Here is a 21,001-nt window from a genome sequence, read left to right as displayed (position 1 = left end):
CCCCCCCACCTCATACCTTTGTGTAGCGAGAGTCCTGACTACTGTTGACAGCAGCTGTCCGTCCTTGGCCGAAACTTGCATTACATACTGCGGCTGTCCATTTACAAGGCTGGTGGAGTCAACGATAGCCTTTCCTGGAGGGGCTGAGTCTGTGCAGTCTGGCAGGACCTCAGGCAGATGACTGCAGCGGCTGGTTGTCATGGCAGCAGACAGCAATTACTCAGCTGAAGCCTCACACATTCATATAGTGTTTCCCATCTGAAAAGACACACACACAATATATATATTCTGTGCACAATGTGTATACCCAGTAGGTTAACTAGTTTAAATGGCTTAGTTTCCAACAAGAAAAACAGCCTAGTATTTTTCTTTAACAGTCACATCTTAAAATAATTGAGCGTTCATGATGGTATAATACGTTTGGAATGAGTGCAGTGTTGCTAACATCACAAGAATGAAATATAAATACAAAATAAACTGTTATAAGTTCATTTCTAATCACCATTGAATTACTAAATTGTTATAAAGTGTTCCCCTTTTACTACAAAATGAAAAGGCAACTGCAGTCAAAACCTAAATACTCTGTCAAATACAAAATTGCATTGTTTAAAAAAAATGATGTAAAATGGTATTGTTTAAAAGATCTATAGCATGTGTAAGATGTTGATCATGAAAACATTTGACACATGACTGGTTTATTATTTTGCAGTAATATATGTGTAAACTGAAGTGTGAGAGATATGTGTAAACTGAAGTGTGAGAGCTTCCAGGTATGTGTTAAATACAGTGTCTTATACCTGGAGTCTATCAGAAACAAGTACTCAAATATAATAGCTTTCCTGTTTTTATTCCTTTTTACTGAGTCATGACAAAAAGGTTTAAATGAAAACAGGGTTTTTCCCCTCAGTTACAACCTCTAATGCTATAATAAGGACACTGATTTACTTTATCAGCTAAAACTACATTTAAAAGGATGTAAATAAGCTGCACAGTCAAGAAGGCGCTTTCTGGTAATAAAATGGAGTAGGAAGGCTAGCTAGGAATGAAGCACAGCTTTCTCTGTTAATGTTTTGTTTAAGATACAAATAAAAAGAAACCACAAGGCTTTTAACCCTATCAACAATATCCTAATGGTTTAAGTGCATAATTAATTTATAATGAAACCTCAATAAAATACCCCTTTATTAAAAAGCAAGTAGTTTCAAATGTAATTTTATGTACACTATTTCTTCCATCTTTCCCTTGTCTTTTTATGATACTTGCATTCCTTGAGAGCGGTTCTGGGTTCTGTTTTTCCAGTGATTATCACTTTTTCTTTATATCTCTTCACCTGGCTTTGAGCTTGCTGGAGAATTCTAACTGTCTAGAACTGAACAGCCTTCCTCATTCCATTCAAACCATGTGACAATGGGACCTTTCAACTCTGCTGGCTCTCCCTACTCTCCATATATAGGGCTCTGGACTCTTGACCAGAGGGTCATGGGTTCAATCCCTGGTGGGGACACTGCTGCTGTACCCTTGAGCAAGGTACTTTACTTAGATTGCTCCAGTAAAAACCCAACTGTATAAATGGGTAATTGTATGTAAAAATAATGTGATATCTTGTAAGTCGCCCTGGATAAGGGCGTCTGCTAAGAAATAAATTATTTATTTATATAGAGAGAGCAAGTGGTGTGACTTTCTTGATTGCAAAGCACATAAAATAAAAACAATACAAATTTGATGCAACTTGAAAAACATGACATGGATTGAAAATGACATATATTATAATCTAGAAAATGTGTTAACTAGTTCAGGTTACCTAAAGCAAAAGAACATCCCTCCAAGCATTTCATTATATAAACCTGATTACATTTACTCTAAATGTTGCATATATGTTGTTCATCTCAACATCTCATTTGGTAACCCAGTTCCTGTGTTAATGTACCATGATGGGATAGTTCAGTTCTTGCAGTACTCCAGCATTATGAACCTAGACTGGGCTAACGTAGAGACAGAAACACCCCCAACATGGGGGCCTGGGTTTATGAATTATTACTACAGTATGTTTTACACAGCTACGTTACTTTACACTTTACACTCATTTCTGGGGTTAATTTATTGCGTCCAAGACTTTAAAAATAATGTTCTTACCTCTCATTACCATTTAACTGCTGGTACATTATTACAAGTGACTTAATTCCAGACTTTTTTTTCAGCCACTGCACAATAGGTTGTACTGAAATATCTTGATTAGCACTTGTCTTGGAATATTTTACATGTAGTAAGTTAACAATAGTCTAAGGTTACTGCTAATTGGAGTCTGTGAAAACTGAGGTACAGTAGATGCCGCTTATTAACAACCTCTTGGTTCCCAGCAAAAAGTTGTCATTAACCGAACGTTGCCAATAAGCGAAAAGCCGCAGTTTTCAAGTGTATTTATATAGAACGTATGTACTGTAGTTGTACAAATATGGCACTGAAATACATGGGTTTTAAAAGTTACAGTGTTAAAAAATGAACATGAGAAACAGGAAATACCCATACATAGAACTGTTTACTTCACGCGTGTGTAGCACAAAAAAAGGGGGGTAGGATTAAACAGTACTACACAACAATGTACTACAATTGTCCTTACAATGGGTAAAACAAACAAAAAAATGTGTTGTACTTACAATCAATTCTAAAGAACACAATTTTAAAACAAGAAATTGTCCAACATAGTCTGCTTTTTACAATGTACCACCTCCTGCTATAAATCCATCTCAATTTTCCATGCCGCTTCGTAGACAGTTTCAAAGCCATGATTCTGCCTCAGTCCGCCACAAATATGCAGTTGTGAAGTCAGTGTGTTATAAAAGCTGCATGAAGTGTGTGCATAAATCATGCAAGTGTGCTCTGTAGCACTGGCAACGAGTAATAAAGTTGTCAATAAGCGGAGTGCAGTTGCTAATATCAGAATTCCATTAACATTAAAGTCTATGAGACGGGATTGGTTCCTGGGAAAATGTTGTTAATAACCGAAAGTTGTCTTTATCAGGGTTGCTAATAATTGGCATCTACTGTATATCACTTTCTTTGTTACAGGTAAATGGACATCTTTGAAAGACATCCAGAACCTCTTTGTTCTTTTACGGGTTCAAGCAGAATCAATTTCCCACGTCCCATTACAGCAACTTCGTTGTTAATGGATATGGAATGTAAGACAATATAATATTTATATAAATATATTTATAATAATATTAAAACATTCAAATTAAATCCCCCACAGCTACAATTTTGGTTTGAAAGAAAAGGGTAAGGGAAATTGCACTAAAGCTAAGAAAATGAATCGTGATTATTTAGACTAATGCCTGTTAATAATTCATTCTGCTAGACATAAAAGGGAAGACATGCTGCTTGAGTTTAATCGTCTAGTTACTACATCCAGATGCACACATTTCTCCCCAGGCTTCCAAGACCATACGACCATCCAGTCATAAATAAAGTCTATCAAACATGTGTTATTTTTCTGATAGTCTGGAGTATGCCATCAACATTATTTATATGTGTGTTTCTAAGGACAGTCTGGCATCTGGCATACAGCTTTTTTCTCTCTAACCACTCAGCTCCTGATGAAAAGACTTGCATCAAAGTGAAATATTCTGCATATTGAAAATGAAATTTGTTTTTGTTCACTTCTATGTCTGTTTTGAAATGGAAAATGCTTTGCAGATGTTTTGAGTTCAAAGTTTTTGCCCCCCAATTTAGAATGAGTACACTTGCTTCTCACTGGTTTTTATAACATTTATACAAATCTTTAAGGACTGTTTTATGGAATGTTTTGTGAAGAACTACGTTTTTTTTTTTTTAATTACTCTGCAGTTCCTGAAACCTTTTGTTAACTTTTTAATGGAGGGTTAGAAGTTCATTCTCATTTTTCAAAGCACTGCTTTACCTAAGAGGGCAGCAGTGTGGAGTAGTGGTTAGGGCTCTGGACTCTTGACCGGAGGGTTGTGGGTTCAATCCCAGGTGGGGGACACGGCTGCTGTACCCTTGAGCAAGGTACTTTACCTAGATTGCTCCAGTAAAAACCCAACTATATAAATGGGTAATTGTATGTAAAAATAATGTGTAAAAAATAATGTAATTGTATGTAAAAATAACGTGATATCTTGTAACAATTGTAAGTCACCCTGGATAAGGGCGTCTGCTAAGAAATAAATAAATAATAACAGCCCTTTAAAAAAAAAATAATAATAATCCTCGGTACATTACTTAAAGTTTTATGTATAGGACCATATTTTCCCCCAAGCAAAGGCTTAATAACCATGGACTCTTTCAACTCTTCTGCATCTTTGTGCATGGATAACCAACAAAATTAAGTCTTTTGACAACCTTCAAGCCTGCAATGATGACTTCTGAACAGCAATGCCATTCCAAACCCATTTAATCCAACGGGCTGGCATTGTTCAGAACACTGAGCCTCTGATTTTTTTTTTTTTTTTAAGAACATGTATTGCGAGATCAGTGCTGTTACACTTATTCTTGTTGCACCACTGGTGATTCATTCATATCTTAAACATTACAAATGAAATCAGGCAGACATAAACATTCGAACTGTACTGTACTCTAACAAGAAGTCCCTGATTAGGAGCTAGGTTCAGATCGAAACCTTGATGTCTACTGTTGATGTGTCAGTCGCATTTGTTAAATCACATGTAAGGGATCCTATTGTTCAGAGCAAGTTATGGGACAGTAAGTGTTTATATATTGTATATACATGTATATGTGTGTGTGTGTGTGTGGTGGGGGGGTCCTTCTGCTTTAGTTGATTTTATGGAATAAAGAGATTTTTTGTGGGTCAAAATGACACAGGGAAGAGTATTAACAAAAAAGAAGTCATTTTTTGCTGTTATTTAATCATGAAAATGCTCTGCAGATTACTGCACTTTAATCTCAGTACAGTAGAGCTCTCTGAGGCTGTGGTCCTTGAAATGAGCTCTGTTAGTCCAGTTTTGGTTGCTGTTGACATTATTTACATCACTTGATCCCAGTAGCTAAGGGATATGTAATGATTGCAGTTTGTTCACAAAAGGGAACAACATAGGCAGCTGGAATCACAGATGCTGTCTCCCTGTGGAATTTCAAGGAGATTAAAAATGAAAATTAATAATAAGCACAGTTGGCCAACTGTACCTTTTTGCTAACAACAAGTCAGCATGAACTCCTACGCATTCAGCTATTCTACTCCCCATCTTTTTCTATGCACTAAAAACTGAAACCCCAGCTTCAGTTTTCAGCTAGACTTTTCATATATGTAAGTCTTGTACTGTAGCTGGAAAAGCATTTGTTTTGCGATGTCCTCCAATGCACACAAGCAGAGTGTTCAGTATGCATTCCTGGTCTAAGTAGAAGTAGCTGTAAACAGATAGGATCATCTTGTGCAAGAGATCATTCTCACACCTCTCCCTCGAGTGTGTAATGGTCTAATAGTTACGAAACTTAAAGTTACCTTTGGGCATAACTTGTTTCATATCTGTCATCATTCAGGGGTGTGCAACTCATATCGCCCGACACCTGGGACAACAAGATTTGTGTGAGGGACAACAAGTTTTTATTTATTTATTTTTCCCCATGTTCGTGCACATTCCAGAAGGCCACGCACGTTTCTGAAAACCGAATTGTGGAAGTCTAGCACCTACACACAAACATTTTAAAAAGTGTTTACATTCCACCCCTATCAGTTCTGATTAGCTGTGAAAAAATCTGATCTTCTATTGGTTACAAAAGAATCCTAGAAATGGCCGTCAAGAGAGCCAGGCAAGGCACAGACTAATCTTTTATTTATGTTGTTTGTAAATTACCAAATAATTGATATTGCTTTCTTAATACATGCACCTGACATTTAAGTTCTGCAATCTAGGAAGGTTAAACCCAATCTCAACTGGGCTGACGGACCACACTGTATTGTATGAACTATCCTTAAGAGTGCAGAAAATATAAACTGTGTCACAGTGCTGTATTGGTGCATAACTGTAGAACTGTATAAAAACAATACAGGCTGTGTAATAACCGCAGACAGATGGACACACTGCTGAGGTTTCTCACATTTTTATATGGCAGCTCCACAATAAGGAGAATATATATTTTTTCCCTCCATAATGAATTATAAAGTGCAACGCCAATCACATTGAATATAAAATCTTTTTTGTAAAAATGCAATTCAAGTCTGCAAACATAAAAGTGCCTAATTTGGGTTTGAAACTGGAAAATGAGTGGTTACCCTGCACAGACATGACGGAAAATACTGTACAGTGACTGTATCTGTATTTGTCACCTTCTTTTTTATTATTTTTTGTGCAAACTCCATGGCCGAACATGTATTTAAGAAAAATAAACCCGTGCTCAGTTCTTCTCAGTGCTGTGAAAGAGCGGGCTGGAAATGTCCGCTCCCTGCTCAGCTCCAGCAGCTACCCCGCTGCGCTCCCCGGCTCCATATACAAACAACTGGCTCGCTCCACTCCGCTCACACTGTCCCGAACGCAGGGGCCGATTAACCAATATGCCAATAACACCATTCACCATAATATGCATAGGGCCCCCAAAATATGGGTTATGAAACCAGGATCCCCCTGCTGCAGCAGTGTTCCAGTTAGCCATTATGGGACAAGATGTTAGATGAGGAAAAATAGATGTAAAATGTTGTGCACTGTTTAAAAAAAGAAAAGGTGTATAATAGAAATAAACAAACAAAACAAATGTTGTCTTGGAATTTGATGGAGCCTACTGTAAATATTGTGTGCATTTTGGTAGAAAAACTGTAAAAAATGCAGAGAATATTATTATTATTACTATTATTTGTTTATTTAGCAGACACCTTCAAGGCGACTTACAGAAACTAGGGTGTGTGTGAACTATGCATCAGCTGCAGAGTCACTTACAACTACATCTCACCCGAAAGACTGATGACTTGCTCAGTGTCGCACAATGAGTCAGCGGCTAAGGTGGCTGGTTATACACAAGTCCTAATCTGGGGTTCAGCAGTTACAAAACAAAGAACGTCAAGAAAAATCAGAATTTCACAAAGCAGCAGAAATAGCTGGCAAGGATTTAATATCTGTGATGCAACAAACTAAAACACCTGTAAATCAGGAGATGGATTCAGCTTATAAAGAATGGAAAAAGACAGGCAGAAGCCATTTCTATATTTAAATAACTCCAAGTATTGCTTATTATAGTTGTACTCTTAGTATGTTACTTAAATTTACTAACAAATGTCTTCCAAAGTGCACTGAAATGAACATTTCCTAAAAGTACGTTATAAATTTGTTGAGGTGAGGTGGGGTCACAGGGAACCTTTTGTGTATCTTGAAGAATTTTGTGAACCAGTCAAGCTACAAGGCTAGATAGTTCCCTGTTAATCACTAATTGATTGTGTTCACTGTCAAATAAATAAATACAACCAAAATCCTTATTTCTACTTTTTTGTGTTTTCTTTTGTGCAACAGGGAGGGGGCAAGTAGATTTTTCTAGCATTTTGTCCCATGGACAAGAAGATTTTTTCAAAAATTGCACACCCCCGTCATTGCTTTCTACTTCTTGTTGTAGCAGTATACAGTTTTACATTTACCTCTGAAACTTGGTAAATGTTAGAACCTTAAAAGAACAAGTAGCCCGAAATTACATTTCTTTTAAAATTACATTTATTTTCTCTGAAATTACATTTTCTTTTCTTACTGTACCCAGTGGCAATCATTCAAAAATTGTTGGCACAATGTTGTCATGAGTGTGGCAAATAGCTATATTATTCAGTCGCTTCTGTTATGGAATTACGAAGCCATGACTTTAGTCTTCGAAGAGCACTGAAGCTTCTCTCAGATTGGAGCCTGGATCCATGATCAGTACAACCGGCCCCTGTTCAACGCTGCGAGCGCTAGAGTGAGTGCGGCGTAATGCACGTTTCATGAGAACTGCCCTTCAAATACATTTTTAGAAACATCGAGGCTTCCCCACAATTGAAATACTTCAGATAAATACACTTTTTCTTTTAAAACGATGCTAGTAAGAAAAGGGTGTTTTTTATATCAACAATAGAATTCGTGATATCAAAAATAAATTGATAGTATTGAGAAAATGTTAATATAAAAAAATAAATATTTTAGGTAAAAAAAATAAAATAAAAAAAATACTGAAATATAAAATTATTGAGATCAGAAATTGAGGAGTAAATGTTAAAACGGCTTGCCATAGGTATAGACATATCTAACATTGGTAAGTGCTAGCGCTATCTAATGCACAACAGTGTATTGTCAAAAAAACTAAAAGGGAGGAAGTAAAAAAAAAAAAAAGAAATCTGAAGCGATTTACGCTTTAATTTTCAAGGGGAGGGGGGCGGGATGTGTAAAATTGCAATTTACCTTTTCTTTTCTTTTTACATGATTTACATTAATACAGTGTCTGATTGTTACTGAATTGTTTTGGGTGTCTCATTTATTCCAGATGACCTCACATCCTGATTGCAAAAATAAAAGCCTCAGGGGTGGCTGGATACTATTCTGGAGGACAGATACATTCTCCTTGGTTAGTACGTAAGGGCAAGTAAGGTCAACAGAATCTGAGACTGCAGGATGCTGCTGAAGCTCAATAGATCAATAGAAGTCTGATAGCCAAAAAAAAAAAAAAAAAAAAAACTTGGCCAACTTTTTTGCTTCAAATGAATAGTAGACTGTCATTATGAGGACAAAAAGCAAAAAAATATAATAAAAAATGTCCCTCTATATATAATACTAAAGTACTTCCGCACTTTAGTAAGATACAGTACATGCTGAATTTACGGTTCAATGAATCCTCATACATTTCAATCCATTGTCCTATTTGTTCAAATGGTTTCCCGGGATAAGTGGCAAACAAATAAACAACTGTACACAGCAGCATCAGTTGACAGCAATCTAACAATGAGCCCCAGTGGAATGCACCTGTTTGAGGGGTTTCACAGTGTGTTTGAAGGGTAGTTCAAAAATAAAGTGCCGACACAGGCTTACAAACAGAAAGGAGATGCTACAGTCATCTATATCCTGGGCATAAAAACATCAACAATACCGTCAGCCAGGCTTGCAAGAAATACAACAGATATAGAAGGATATCTGCTGGAATGAATAATGCCGTAACTGTGGCCACTAAAACGCTAAAAACAAAAATTCACTTCTAAAATCAACTAAACTGTCACAGTTGTTTTCAAATTACAGTACAGGCACATACAGTACATATCGTAGTGTCCTGAAAAAAAAAAAAATGTTTGAGTGATTGTACAAGCCACATGTCAGAGGGGTTTTCTTTTGTTCTGAAACACTTGATGCAGTTATCCTAGAAACAATGATTGAACACAATGGCATAGCTATAGGGTCAAGGAAAGCTGTAATTAACTTTACAAACCTTTACATTAACTTTGTACGTCAGTGCCTCAAATTAGGGGGTTTACGAAACCCTTAAGGGGTCTCATATTACGTATTAATGAAACTTGGTTTTAAAATCCATCTTGTGACTCATTAAAACACCGTCACATGACAGATTATAGTTTGCACTCTAGCCCAGAAGGTCTATATTTATAGCAACAGTATATATAATAGAATTCTTCCATACCATCAATACATATTCTCATAGCAACCGCTCTGACCTAGTCTGACATGCTGACCTTTCACGTACATGTTTGGCTCAGGGCAACATAATCCCGTCAGATACTAGTTTACCATTATACTCCTCAACTCCAGTGCACACTTGTATAATATTCTTCTATTCTACATCTAATAATGTCAATGTAGCACTGGCGCTTAAATATGAATTACTGCATTATGTAACATTCCAGGCATTACTGTGAATAGGCATTTCGCCTGTTATAAAGAACCAGCAAGTGCATTTGTTTTTTTAACCACCTTGAGGGCAGTTCCAACTATATAAATAAAACGAAGTGTGATCATCGCAAAAAGAGAGGAAGCAAAAATCTAAGCACCTGAGGGGGGGCCTGCACATTCACTATTTATGACCTGAACTCAGCACACTGCTAACCCGAAAGCCTTCCAGATTGTTCTTCAGTAGTTCCAGTCTCAATGCACCAGCTCCGAGGATAATGGACTCAAGCTGGGGATGGTGTTCAACAAGAGCAGTTAATGAAGGAATTATTTCAGCTAGAAGTTTGTTTGCCGCATCCGCACAGCAAGAGAATACAAATCTCTGGCAATTATCACAGCTTTGAATGGATAATTACCTAAATCAAGTCATTAATGAAAAAAAAAAAAATTGACACCTCTTAATGAGTTCTAACATTTCTGAAATTTACTTAGCTGTCTTTTTAGTATAATTGTTCCCACATGAACAGCAGCACATGACGCTAACATTTTGTAGGCCTAGTGTAATACATAATAAAACACTATGAAGTACATGTGAAACAATGACTTATGTCTTAGTGACCAACCTGTCAGAGCAAGGCAATTATACTGTAGATAGTAACCATAAAAACTCAAATTGTAGCACATGTAAATATGGATACTGTTTAATTAATAAAAATAGAACCAACCTTTGCATTTTTAACTCTTTAAACAGTAAATGTTTTTCATGTAATTATTTATTTTGTATTATTACAATGCTTCACTATATAAAATGTAGAATAGGTGATTCTGGATCATGTTGCCACACAAATTGAATGGAATGAGAGGGTCTGCTCAGTCCTGGCATTTAGGATTCTCCAGACAAAGCAAGCTCAAAGCAGAGATAAATTATACAAACTCGATACTGGAGCAATAGAACCTAGAAGCAGTATTTAGCACCTTAAAACAGGGGGGGGATGTAAAAACGCAACTCGAATGTCACAACTCACTTGAAAGATTGTGGCCTTTATCTCTCTACAGTAATTACAGCAGTCATTTAGGCTCTTAAAACAGCACAGTCGCTGGGGTTTTACACATTTTTACAGACATGCACTAAAAGGGACAAATTACACAGTATAAAAGTTTGGTTTCCTTACCCTTGGTGCACAAATGCTCCATTTCATTAATTTAAACAGTGTCTGTATTTAGATTAATATTAGACCCGGTATCTTCTATGAAGCCCTTTTTTAGCCATGGTGCATTGAAAATTGAGTGCTCGTTTTTTAAAAAGTCTTTTTTCACTTGGCCGGTTTAGCACTCGACAGAAACAAGCCATACATTCTAACCAGCTTAGACTAAACACAGCTAGTTTGACTTATTAACCTTTTCAAGAATTTATGTTTAAACAACTAGCACCCCAAACAATTCATTTAAAGACTATCTGCACACACTACATTAACCAGAGACAAGGAGGTTATTAGTCATGTCTCAAAAGCACTGAAACCATATTTTGGTTACACTTTAAAACAGGGCATGCCTCAAGTTTATGTATCCCCAAGGAAATAACACATTACAAGTGTTAGTGTCATGAAAAAGTACCTAAACATCCACAGCATATAAAATAATTTATCTTAAATACCCTTGCAGTTAGATACGGTATAGCCTTCACTAGCTTATTGGGTCAGGTATCCATAACATGAAGAATTCCCCTAAAAAAATGTGTTTAGTTAAAATAACAGCAGTATAAAATATACAGGAAATGATGTGCCTATCAATTATAAGAAGCAAGTCATTTCCTTGCATCAAATGAACTGCATCAAAAGACCCCCCCCCCCCCGCCCCCGCCGCCCGACCGCCTTTGAAATATGTTCAGTAAGTTTTTTTTTCTTTAGTATTGGAAACTATGTGAAATATCATTATAACCAGCACTGCAGCAGAAATGTAAAGGGTTAAAGGTGACAATTATTAGCTGTTAAACTGGTAAAGAATCAATAAGATCTGGATTGGGTTTGAATACTTTTACAATGGACAGGTATTTAGGTTTTCCCATTACTAAACCTATAATACAGGTGTTACCTTGATTCTGACTAAATCGGACTCTTGCTATACTGAACAGGGGTGCCACCAGTCCTCGAGGGCCACTGAGTCTTCTGGTATCCATTCCAACTTAAGCTCTCAATTAACTTAATTGATCTAATTATTTGTTCAACTGGACATGTTTAATATTTTTTCACAGTGTTTTGTAGTTGATGATTTTAAAAACACACCTATGAAACATTTTGCAGCCTGAAGAGAAGTGACCAATTAATCAAATAATTCGACCAATTAAGTAATTGAGAGCTTGCGTGGAACACAAGCCAGAAGACACTGTGGCCCTCCCCTCCAGGAACTCAGTTTGACACCCCTGATCTAAAAGGTACTGATTTCTGAGAAATGGGACTCCAGTAGCATTTGCTTTTTTTTTATTCTTCTCACCAGTGTATGTAATGCCATCACATCTTTACCACCTTTGACATCTCCACAGCAAATCTCTTGTGTCATACTTGATAACAACAATGGAGGAATTGTAATTTAATTAGTCCCTCAACCCAAAGAGCACCAGCCAGCTTACCTTGAGAAGAACCCTCATACATAGATGAATTGGAATTCTGGGCCCTCTGATTAGGAGCAAATACAATGTTTGCCATAAAACATGTCCTCACTGCTTGACAGCAACTGAGACAAATTGTAACAGGACAAGCAAGAGTTTTTAAATTATTTACAATAAATATCAGATTACTGCTGGTGCTAAAAATAAAACTGTGAGCTAAACAAAGGCTGACCGAAAACCTTCCAGATAGCTTTCTCCATGCTGTTAGATTCCAGAAAAAGTGTCTACCACACACACACCACACAAAGAGAATGCTTTTCTGTAGTGATAGAAATGGATAGCATGTTCAATAACTTCAGTAAAAGCCTGTAATAAAAGCCTGTTCAGTTTGATCAAACTCAGCCAAATGGACGCCATAGGTTTTGCTTGCATATGCAATGACAAGCCAGAAACCACGCATAGGTAGGTCACAACTATATGGAAAAGAATGTGTACATATTCTGAAGCTTTAAATATGCGTAGGACATATACAGTGTAGACGCACATACAGAACCATGACGTATTTTCATAGTATGTTGAACACTTAATCTCAAATACAAATACAAAATTAGAGTTATCAGTGCAATAAAAAAGGAACATATCAAATATATTCACCTTTTACTAAACAAAATTATTCCTCCAGACAAGTCGGTTTGATGAAAGGCAGTTTCCTTTTTAACTCAGACTAACAGCATGGTTTATATAAGGCACAATCCTCAGGAGGATTAGAAGAACAGGGAGCCTAATTATCAGCACAATTTGTAAAAACATCTGCAGAATAAATGAGAATTGAATCCTTTTTTTCAACATTGTTCCATTTCCACTCTACATATCTACAAAGCCACTGTGGAGTCTGCCCCTCAAACCCTTCAACATCAGCATGTCTCTTACCCTCTTCCTGAATGACAGACCAATCTACTGGCTTCTTAGCCAGAATCGATCTTAATTGCAGAACGCTGGCGTTTTATTCATATAATGAGCACAGGATATAACAGAGGACAGGAGCTGTGCACTTACATTTTTACTCCATAGCTAATGGCAAATTGGTGGAGACTGAGCAACTATCAGGATATTTAGCAATCAAATGACTTAATTGTCTTGGATTCCTAGTGTTATATTTTTCCCAATGTTAAATTAGGTTTAATGGTTTATATTTCCCAATGTTACATTTTTGTTTTGTGGTAAATTGTGTTACAACAACAAACAGCAAGCTGTGAGTCAATGGAATGAGTTTGTGGGCAGGGAGTTCTGTTTTGGCTGCACTCTGACCAAACTGATTCTCTGTTGAAGATTTATTTATTTATGTATTTATTTATGCATTTATTGTATTTGATATATTCGGATAATGACATATGGAAGCTCAAGAATACAAAAACCTAAAAAAAAGAATTGTCTATAATATTATTTGGTAGTTTGAGCATAACAAGCTTAATACTTTATGAAAAATAACTTTGCCCATTATCAAAAAAGCATCTCAGGAGAAGTTATCTTGCGATGTCAGGCAACTGCCTGAATTCTTCTGGGATGCATTTAAAACTGCACTTGAATTCTCATTTAACACTGACACAGCTGTTTGAAGTTTCAAAATATATTATGAATGATTGTTTGTTCGTTTCACATTGATTACTGACCTCAAGTACATAAATAACTAGAAATGGTAGTTTTTAGTCACAGAAACAAAACATCTCCTGTAGCACGCTCTAGAGTGGTAAAGAATACTACAGGGAATACTTAGTTTTTTCATTCACAAAAGTACAGTATGTCATAGCAGATCAAACGGTTTGTAAAAATGGAAATGTGAAAAACAATGTGGCACTGAACCTCTAATGTTCACTGGCCATCACCTGTAATGGAACTATATTCAGAGAATGTCAAACCATGTGGTCTGTATGATTGATATAGCAAAAGTTAAAAGCTATTTCAGTCTTTTCACTAGACAATACTGGTAATGGAACTTAAGAAAAAAAAAAGAATACAGCTGTGTTCCAAATAAAAACAATAACTCAAAGCGTACCGTCTCTATGCATCTGAAACTTCATCAGTCACATGACCTCCATATGGCAGCCATATTAGGGGAGCAGCAGGGACAGGTTGACAAACCCATAGAAGCTTCCCTTGGGGGGATGCTTAATTATTAAAAGCAATTGTGATAATGTAGTAAAATATACTGAGGAACCACCCAGGCTACAGTAAACAAACTGTGGAGAAAACAAAGCCTTTTAATCCAAAGCGTCACAAATTTACTGAAGAGAAATGTTACAAAACTAAACATAAACAATTGAAGGAAATCTAATATATGGCAATTTCATTATTTTTTTTTTTTTTTAGAAACTAACAACTTGACTATAATGTTTAAGAGACCCTGAATTGCAATAATGTACAGTTCTTGTTAAATGGTGTTTTACTCTGTTCAGTAAATAGGAATCAACTACAGACCACATGCAGTAACTGGAATATACATTCTGAATCATCTCATGGATCCTTTGAAAACAGTATGTTCAGACTGTTTGGGAATTTTTGGGAATAGAGTGGGAGTTTAGCTGTACAATGTTCATGAGTTTCAGCCTCTTATATCTTAGTTCTGTACGTGGGCCAAGTTACATCACAAATGCGTTCTGAAACTGTGTACAATAGTGAAAGCATCGCAAAACCCAATAAAGCACAGTGAAGTAAAGGTAAGCATTGTAAAGCCAATAGAGGTATGGTACAATACATTTACCAGGCTAACATTTTAGAAGGGACATAATAAAATTGATAGGAAATTACATGAAATGAAAACACGTATCTGTTAGTTTATCTGTTAAAGAAATTAGTGACCAGTAATTAGGATAATAAATACAATAGATATAATCATACTGCACTGCTAAAGACACAGGACCTGGCCAATAGATAAACTTTAGGGCAATTGTAGGAGAATAAAACCCTAAAAACAAAGCCAGTCACCAGCCAATAGCAAGTAATGAGAACCATGAGAAACTACAACTGGGCGTATCTTTCATAATTATAAACCATAAAAATAATTACTGTTCTTTTGACAAAAGACCTTGGAACTATGTACTATCTTCTGCAACTCTACTGAGAATTAGGACTGTATTCCTCCCCAGCACTCCCAGCACCAAAGAAACTGTGGGAAAAGAGGCCACTGACAGTTAATAATAGAAGCAGCCCCACCCAGTGACAACCACAATCTCCAGCTCTCTGCATACCACAAGTACTTGCAATATAGATTTTAATGAGCTGCATTATATAACGCAGCAAAAAGCAATTATTGATTTAATGTTTCGTTTCCAGAGACCATGGAATGTTCTGTGAAAGTGTGCCCATTTAAACACGTAGCGGAGACTTCAGTGAGGAGAAAGTAAATGGTAAATGATAATCTTTGGTGGCAGGGCTGGCTCATGAGAATCAGCTGTCATGATCTTTAGGCGGAATACCAAGCAACTGTTCCAGCAGCTTTACAATCTTCTGTAACGATACAGTATGCGTGGAATCTGATGATGCTTGAAACCCCAAAGGCAGCCTGAAAACATACAGCCTGAAGAGAAGGAAACAGTGATCAAGATGAGTGACTGAACTGCACAGAAATCTCACTGTACACAAATGATAGAAAAATCACAGAAAACGACATTATGTAAATGGTATGTGTCAGAGACATACATCCTCGCTACAAATTATAGCTACTGTATTGGTAACGAATAAGCCAAGCACCATGATCTACAACACCAGATGCCCCCCTATACAGTACATCTATATTTATAACTTTCATCCCAACAAAAATATTTCTCAAGATGTATGTAAAATTGTAGGTGTGACATGGCACAGACATAAAACCTCTCTATATGTTGCTGGTTTTCCACATTTTAGTTTTTGGGGGTTCACAAAAACATCTATCATTGTACGGTATATGCAACACAAAAACCAAACCAGAAATAAAAAACTGAACATTTCATTTTCCGGCTTGTGAGTCGTCTGAAGTTGTTTATTTCAGAATTGTAATTGCTGCTTTTTGTATTTAATTTCGGAGCAAATAGCTCAGTGTGTCTAGTTGATTGGTGGCCGTTCCGAGTTACCTATTTTTCTATACAGTATGAACCTCAGTAGGGTGTGCTATTCTCCATCTCTATAACCTTTTCTATAACTGTCTACAAATATGTTTAACATTTGAAGAAACCTTGTTTTTTACCCATATGATTTACAATATGCCCTTTCATGGCGCTGCTAGCTAAAATATTGAATATAAATACATTCTTAATTTATATATATATATATATATATATATATATATATATATATATATATATATATATATATATTAAAGCACAGCAAACCATTCATTAAAACTCATTCAGCTTAAGCACACATTTCTTATACTTTTGATGGAGAGTTTAAATTACACACTGCTTGATATTCTACATTTCCTTTCAGCGGCATTTCAAATAGCTTTAAAAAGAAGACTGACATTTCCATGTTCTATACCTTTTATGTATGACTGCTTGTTGTACTCTGTGGTTAAATGCCTGGGGTTTATGCTGATTACCTTGTATTTTGAAATCTACCCTCAATGGCTTTAGCTTAGTTTTGTTAAGGTATTCTTCTTGTGACAAAAGTGAATGCCTACTCGGTATCAAAAACAAAGCCAGTCATCACAGTTTGTGCGTGTCCATCCATCAGTTTGAATACCCACTGGGCACTGGGCACTGGTCCAAGAGCTCAATCGGGCACAGGGGAATACTTTCCATCCAAATCCAGGACCAGCTTGTCGCTTGGCTCCAGCTGCCATGTATTTTAATCAGATCAGACTTGAGGGATGTTTTGCATTGCTTGAATAATTCCCTTGAAATCAGTCAATATCATTTTTAATGCCCATATTCCACAGCTCTCCGATTAATATTTTGAATCACCCACTACTGGGCTGCAAACAAGTTCAAAAGAGCACTGCAATCTGGAAATGCATCCCCATTTTGCTGAAATATATGGTATAAGTTAGACAGATTTACCTTTTGAAAAATTAAACTGAATGATTTTCAACCCATGTACAGTATAATACAATCTGCATGCTTGAATCCCCCCTAGCTCCAAACTCACCCCCATTCATATTACAAAGCCATCAGTTCTGTTCTGGTGATATGATAGCCAAATACCCCAGGATTTCCCAGGACTGTCCCTGAATGATTAGGATGTTTTGCTGTCCCACACTGTCCCGAGTTTCAGGACTATTATGTGCTGGCTGAAAAGCTCTAAACTCTGACATTGTTATGGCACAGGACTTCCTGGGGTGCACATGACATTGCTGTTCTGTTTTCCTTGAAAATGACTAGGCAGGAAGAACATTAATTATTTGTTTCCATGCCCACCTGCTCCTATGTTCCTTCTTTAGAAAACTACATGCATTACTCAAGTAGGGCGTCCCATGTAGCAGCCTTAGCAATGCAGTGTATAGGTCTTCTCTTCATACCCCTAGAAACAATACAGCAAGGTTTTCAGAAAGCTCTACTATAGAGGGCTGTAATTTGGAGGCGGCTTTCACTGCATACTCTTTTAGTCTATTGACTCCCTGCATGACAAAACTTAGTATATTTAAAATGTTGGCAGAAGGGGTCCTACAATAAACGTCTGTAAAATGCTGAACAAATACCAAAGAACCACACTGCATTAGAAATGCACTGGTACTCTGGATATAAGTTAACCTTCCATTCTATTATTTCAATGACTTGGTAGTGTCCTTACAAACCAGCACAATTTAGCTTGATGAGTATATTCAGACATAAACAATTTGCATCCTACTTCTGATAAAGCCTTTTGAAATGACAGTGGGCCTGTTTGATAATGTGTTTGTTTACATGTATAATGCCCATAGAGTTAAAAGGACTAAGGCACAGCTTAATTTGCAGGTCAGGTCACACATGTAACCTCACACTGGCATGGTAGTGTTACCAATGCGCTATCATTGTTGATACTGCTGCACCATGAGTTTAAAAAACGGTCAGAACCAACCGTTCTTAGCAAGGTGGCAGAACCACCCTGAGGATGTGGTTGCCAAGAAGTGTAACTGCTTTAAAAACAGTTAACCACAGTGCTTTGTAATGCCTATCTACATCTTTCACACTTTTTATTTACCGTATACATTTAACCCTGATGATAAGCGGGAAGGGGCTGAGGGGACAATCACAACGAGACTGTTTTTAGCACTTTTCCACAGTTCTGTGAATGAAGACAATCGGCAATTTAAATACATCCGCCAAAGCTTGGGCACCTTCAGCCAACATGTGTAACAAAAAGCAGTCCATAACATTTCTCAAGTAAGGGTTAACACAGCAGCGCAGAAAGCTTGAATCAATTGTTGTGCAATCGACATGCAAATTAAGTGAATACGGTTGGTGATTATTGAGAATATTATTTGGACATCAATATAAAGAGATGAATCCTCAATTGAATCCCTATTGAGCTGCACTGTACTGTTGTAATACCAGCAGATGAAGACCTGTTATAATTGCATTCAAATGTTTTGGGAATATGTACGTAGTATCACCCTAATGAGTTGTAGGATCTTGTTTCCAATGGGGTACAACCAATTTCATTCAGCCAAGCGGTACCAAGAAACATGCACAACTGCTCTAGACTTTATGGTCACTATGTCCAAAAGGTTAATGACTGGGAAGAGTGCCATATAATAATCATGTGGTTTAAATGAAGTCTTTCTGCATTTCACACAGCAAGCTAGTGGCTGAGCCAGATCTGAAAGACATTCATTTCTTATTAGACATTCAATGAACAGGTAGCTGTTTGCATTATTAACAAAGGCAAAAGCAGACAAGGGAATAACCTTGACAGTGGGAGGCAAGTTGCCACGAAACAACTTTTAATCAAAACTGACATGGCATTACCATCTAGTATCTACTGCATATCCATGTGTCACTGTATCCAGGAAAAGCAAGAATATTTAAACCGTTCAATGCCTATTGAAAAGCATATCTTTTTTAGACAAAGTGTGCAGCCTGACAGTGTAAACATTATGTTATATGTTTAATACATATACAAATGAATTACTAGTTGTACTGCAGAACTGACATGGCAAGGTTTTGAAGCTCCCCGTTTCAACAATGGGAACATTGCTGTTTTCATGTCAATGACTATTTTCCAAATTGATGTAAAACCAGCCTGCCATTTAAGAAATGCAGATCACCAGGGCAGACCACTGCAATCTTAAGAAACCACCTTTCTCCTGAAACAAAAAAACAATGGCTCTTTCTATAACCCATCTAGTTGCCTGGCTCCAACTGAGTTCCCTTTGGAACAGCACAAAAGAAAAGAAAAATGCTGAACTGAAAAAGGTGTCATTCCATCTGATTTAATCAAAGCTATGTGCATTCCTTATAAAACTGAGCTGGATGAGCTGCAACACAAAAATGTTTAGTACCTACTAAGAAAATCTGCGTTAAGTACAAGAGCAACATTACTACCATTATCAAACTTAAATAGTATGGATTAGACAGTCTGAATGAAGGCTGCTGCTGCTGCTTGGGATTTTGTTTTGTAACTGCATTTCAAAAGCAATAATGTTACTGTATCTTTTAAAAAGTGCAACTGCATAAAGTCTAAAAGTGTTCCTGTGCTGACATGTCTGTCTGCATCCGAGCATAAAACTACATTGATTCACTAATTAAACTGCAGACAAGGTAAACGCACCCACTTCATTAACTTGAGGTTTTACAGGAATAAAGTAATAATTTGCATCAGCACTAGCGTCTTCAAACCTTTCTTTTTTAATCTCATTTAGTGAGTAAACACTTGCACTTCAGCATACTTGTGCCATTAAACACATGGTAATGTTGGGCATTGTACCTTTTAAAACCAAAGTGGCCTCTTCAGCTCTAAAGCAGCTGGTTAGTGATTCATAAAGATGCGGCTGTTGATACACTGAAGAAACTGAAGACCTGCTCTGTTTGAGCTGGATGTGCCTCAGTCATGTTAACTTCAATGCATTCCAGCTTCGTAGTGTCCATTAAAGACACAAACTAACGGCAACTGAAAGACTTCTGCCTCTTTAGAAGCCTTTCTTATGTCATTTCCCACCCACACAGCAATGGAAGCAAGTATTGTGTGTGTCTGTTTTAAATACACTGACTGGCCAAAAGATTCGAGTGACCTGCTACCGATGCTCACAATGCGTACCTCCAGGCACATTGCCTGAGTGGAAACAGGTGTGTCTTGTCTGATGTTAAAGAATATTTTATTGTGACCAGTGTTGTACTTTCTGGTCGTAGTTTTCAAACGTTGGAATTCTGACACTGCGCTTAGGGACAGGTCGTGCAACGGTGCAACAGTTACTGTAATAGTACTTGTGTATAGTATTTATGCCATGCTTCCATGTAACACTATGAGCTCTCATCTGAAGGGAATGCAAAGGTACATTTTATCAGTATAAAACAAGCAACAAAAAAACAAAAAAAAACACAATTGTACAAGGATAGGCATGACATTATTTTACTATTTACAAAATACCTATTGTTTAATAGAAATAGTTTTTTTCTGTTTTTAATCAAATGCAGTA

At 36.8% G+C, this 21,001-nt stretch overlaps 1 protein-coding gene across 1 annotated transcript in view; it reads right to left on the bottom strand.

The window, feature by feature from the left end:
* LOC117417943 (E3 ubiquitin-protein ligase MARCHF3) overlaps positions 1–21,001 on the bottom strand; it is a 42,639-nt gene that overhangs the window by 15,607 nt on the left and 6,031 nt on the right. Inside the window, exon 2 of the mRNA XM_034924648.2 lies at positions 17–258. Within this exon, the coding sequence (XP_034780539.1) occupies positions 17–201 (185 nt within the window). The 5' untranslated portion in view covers positions 202–258. The remainder of the gene's footprint in view (positions 1–16; positions 259–21,001) is intronic.

This window comes from Acipenser ruthenus, chromosome 1 (genome assembly GCF_902713425.1).
Source record: "Acipenser ruthenus chromosome 1, fAciRut3.2 maternal haplotype, whole genome shotgun sequence".
NCBI classification, from domain to species: Eukaryota; Metazoa; Chordata; class Actinopteri; order Acipenseriformes; family Acipenseridae; genus Acipenser; species Acipenser ruthenus.
The sequence above is the reverse complement of the archived record's forward strand: the minus strand, read 5'-3'. Positions and strand labels throughout refer to the sequence as shown.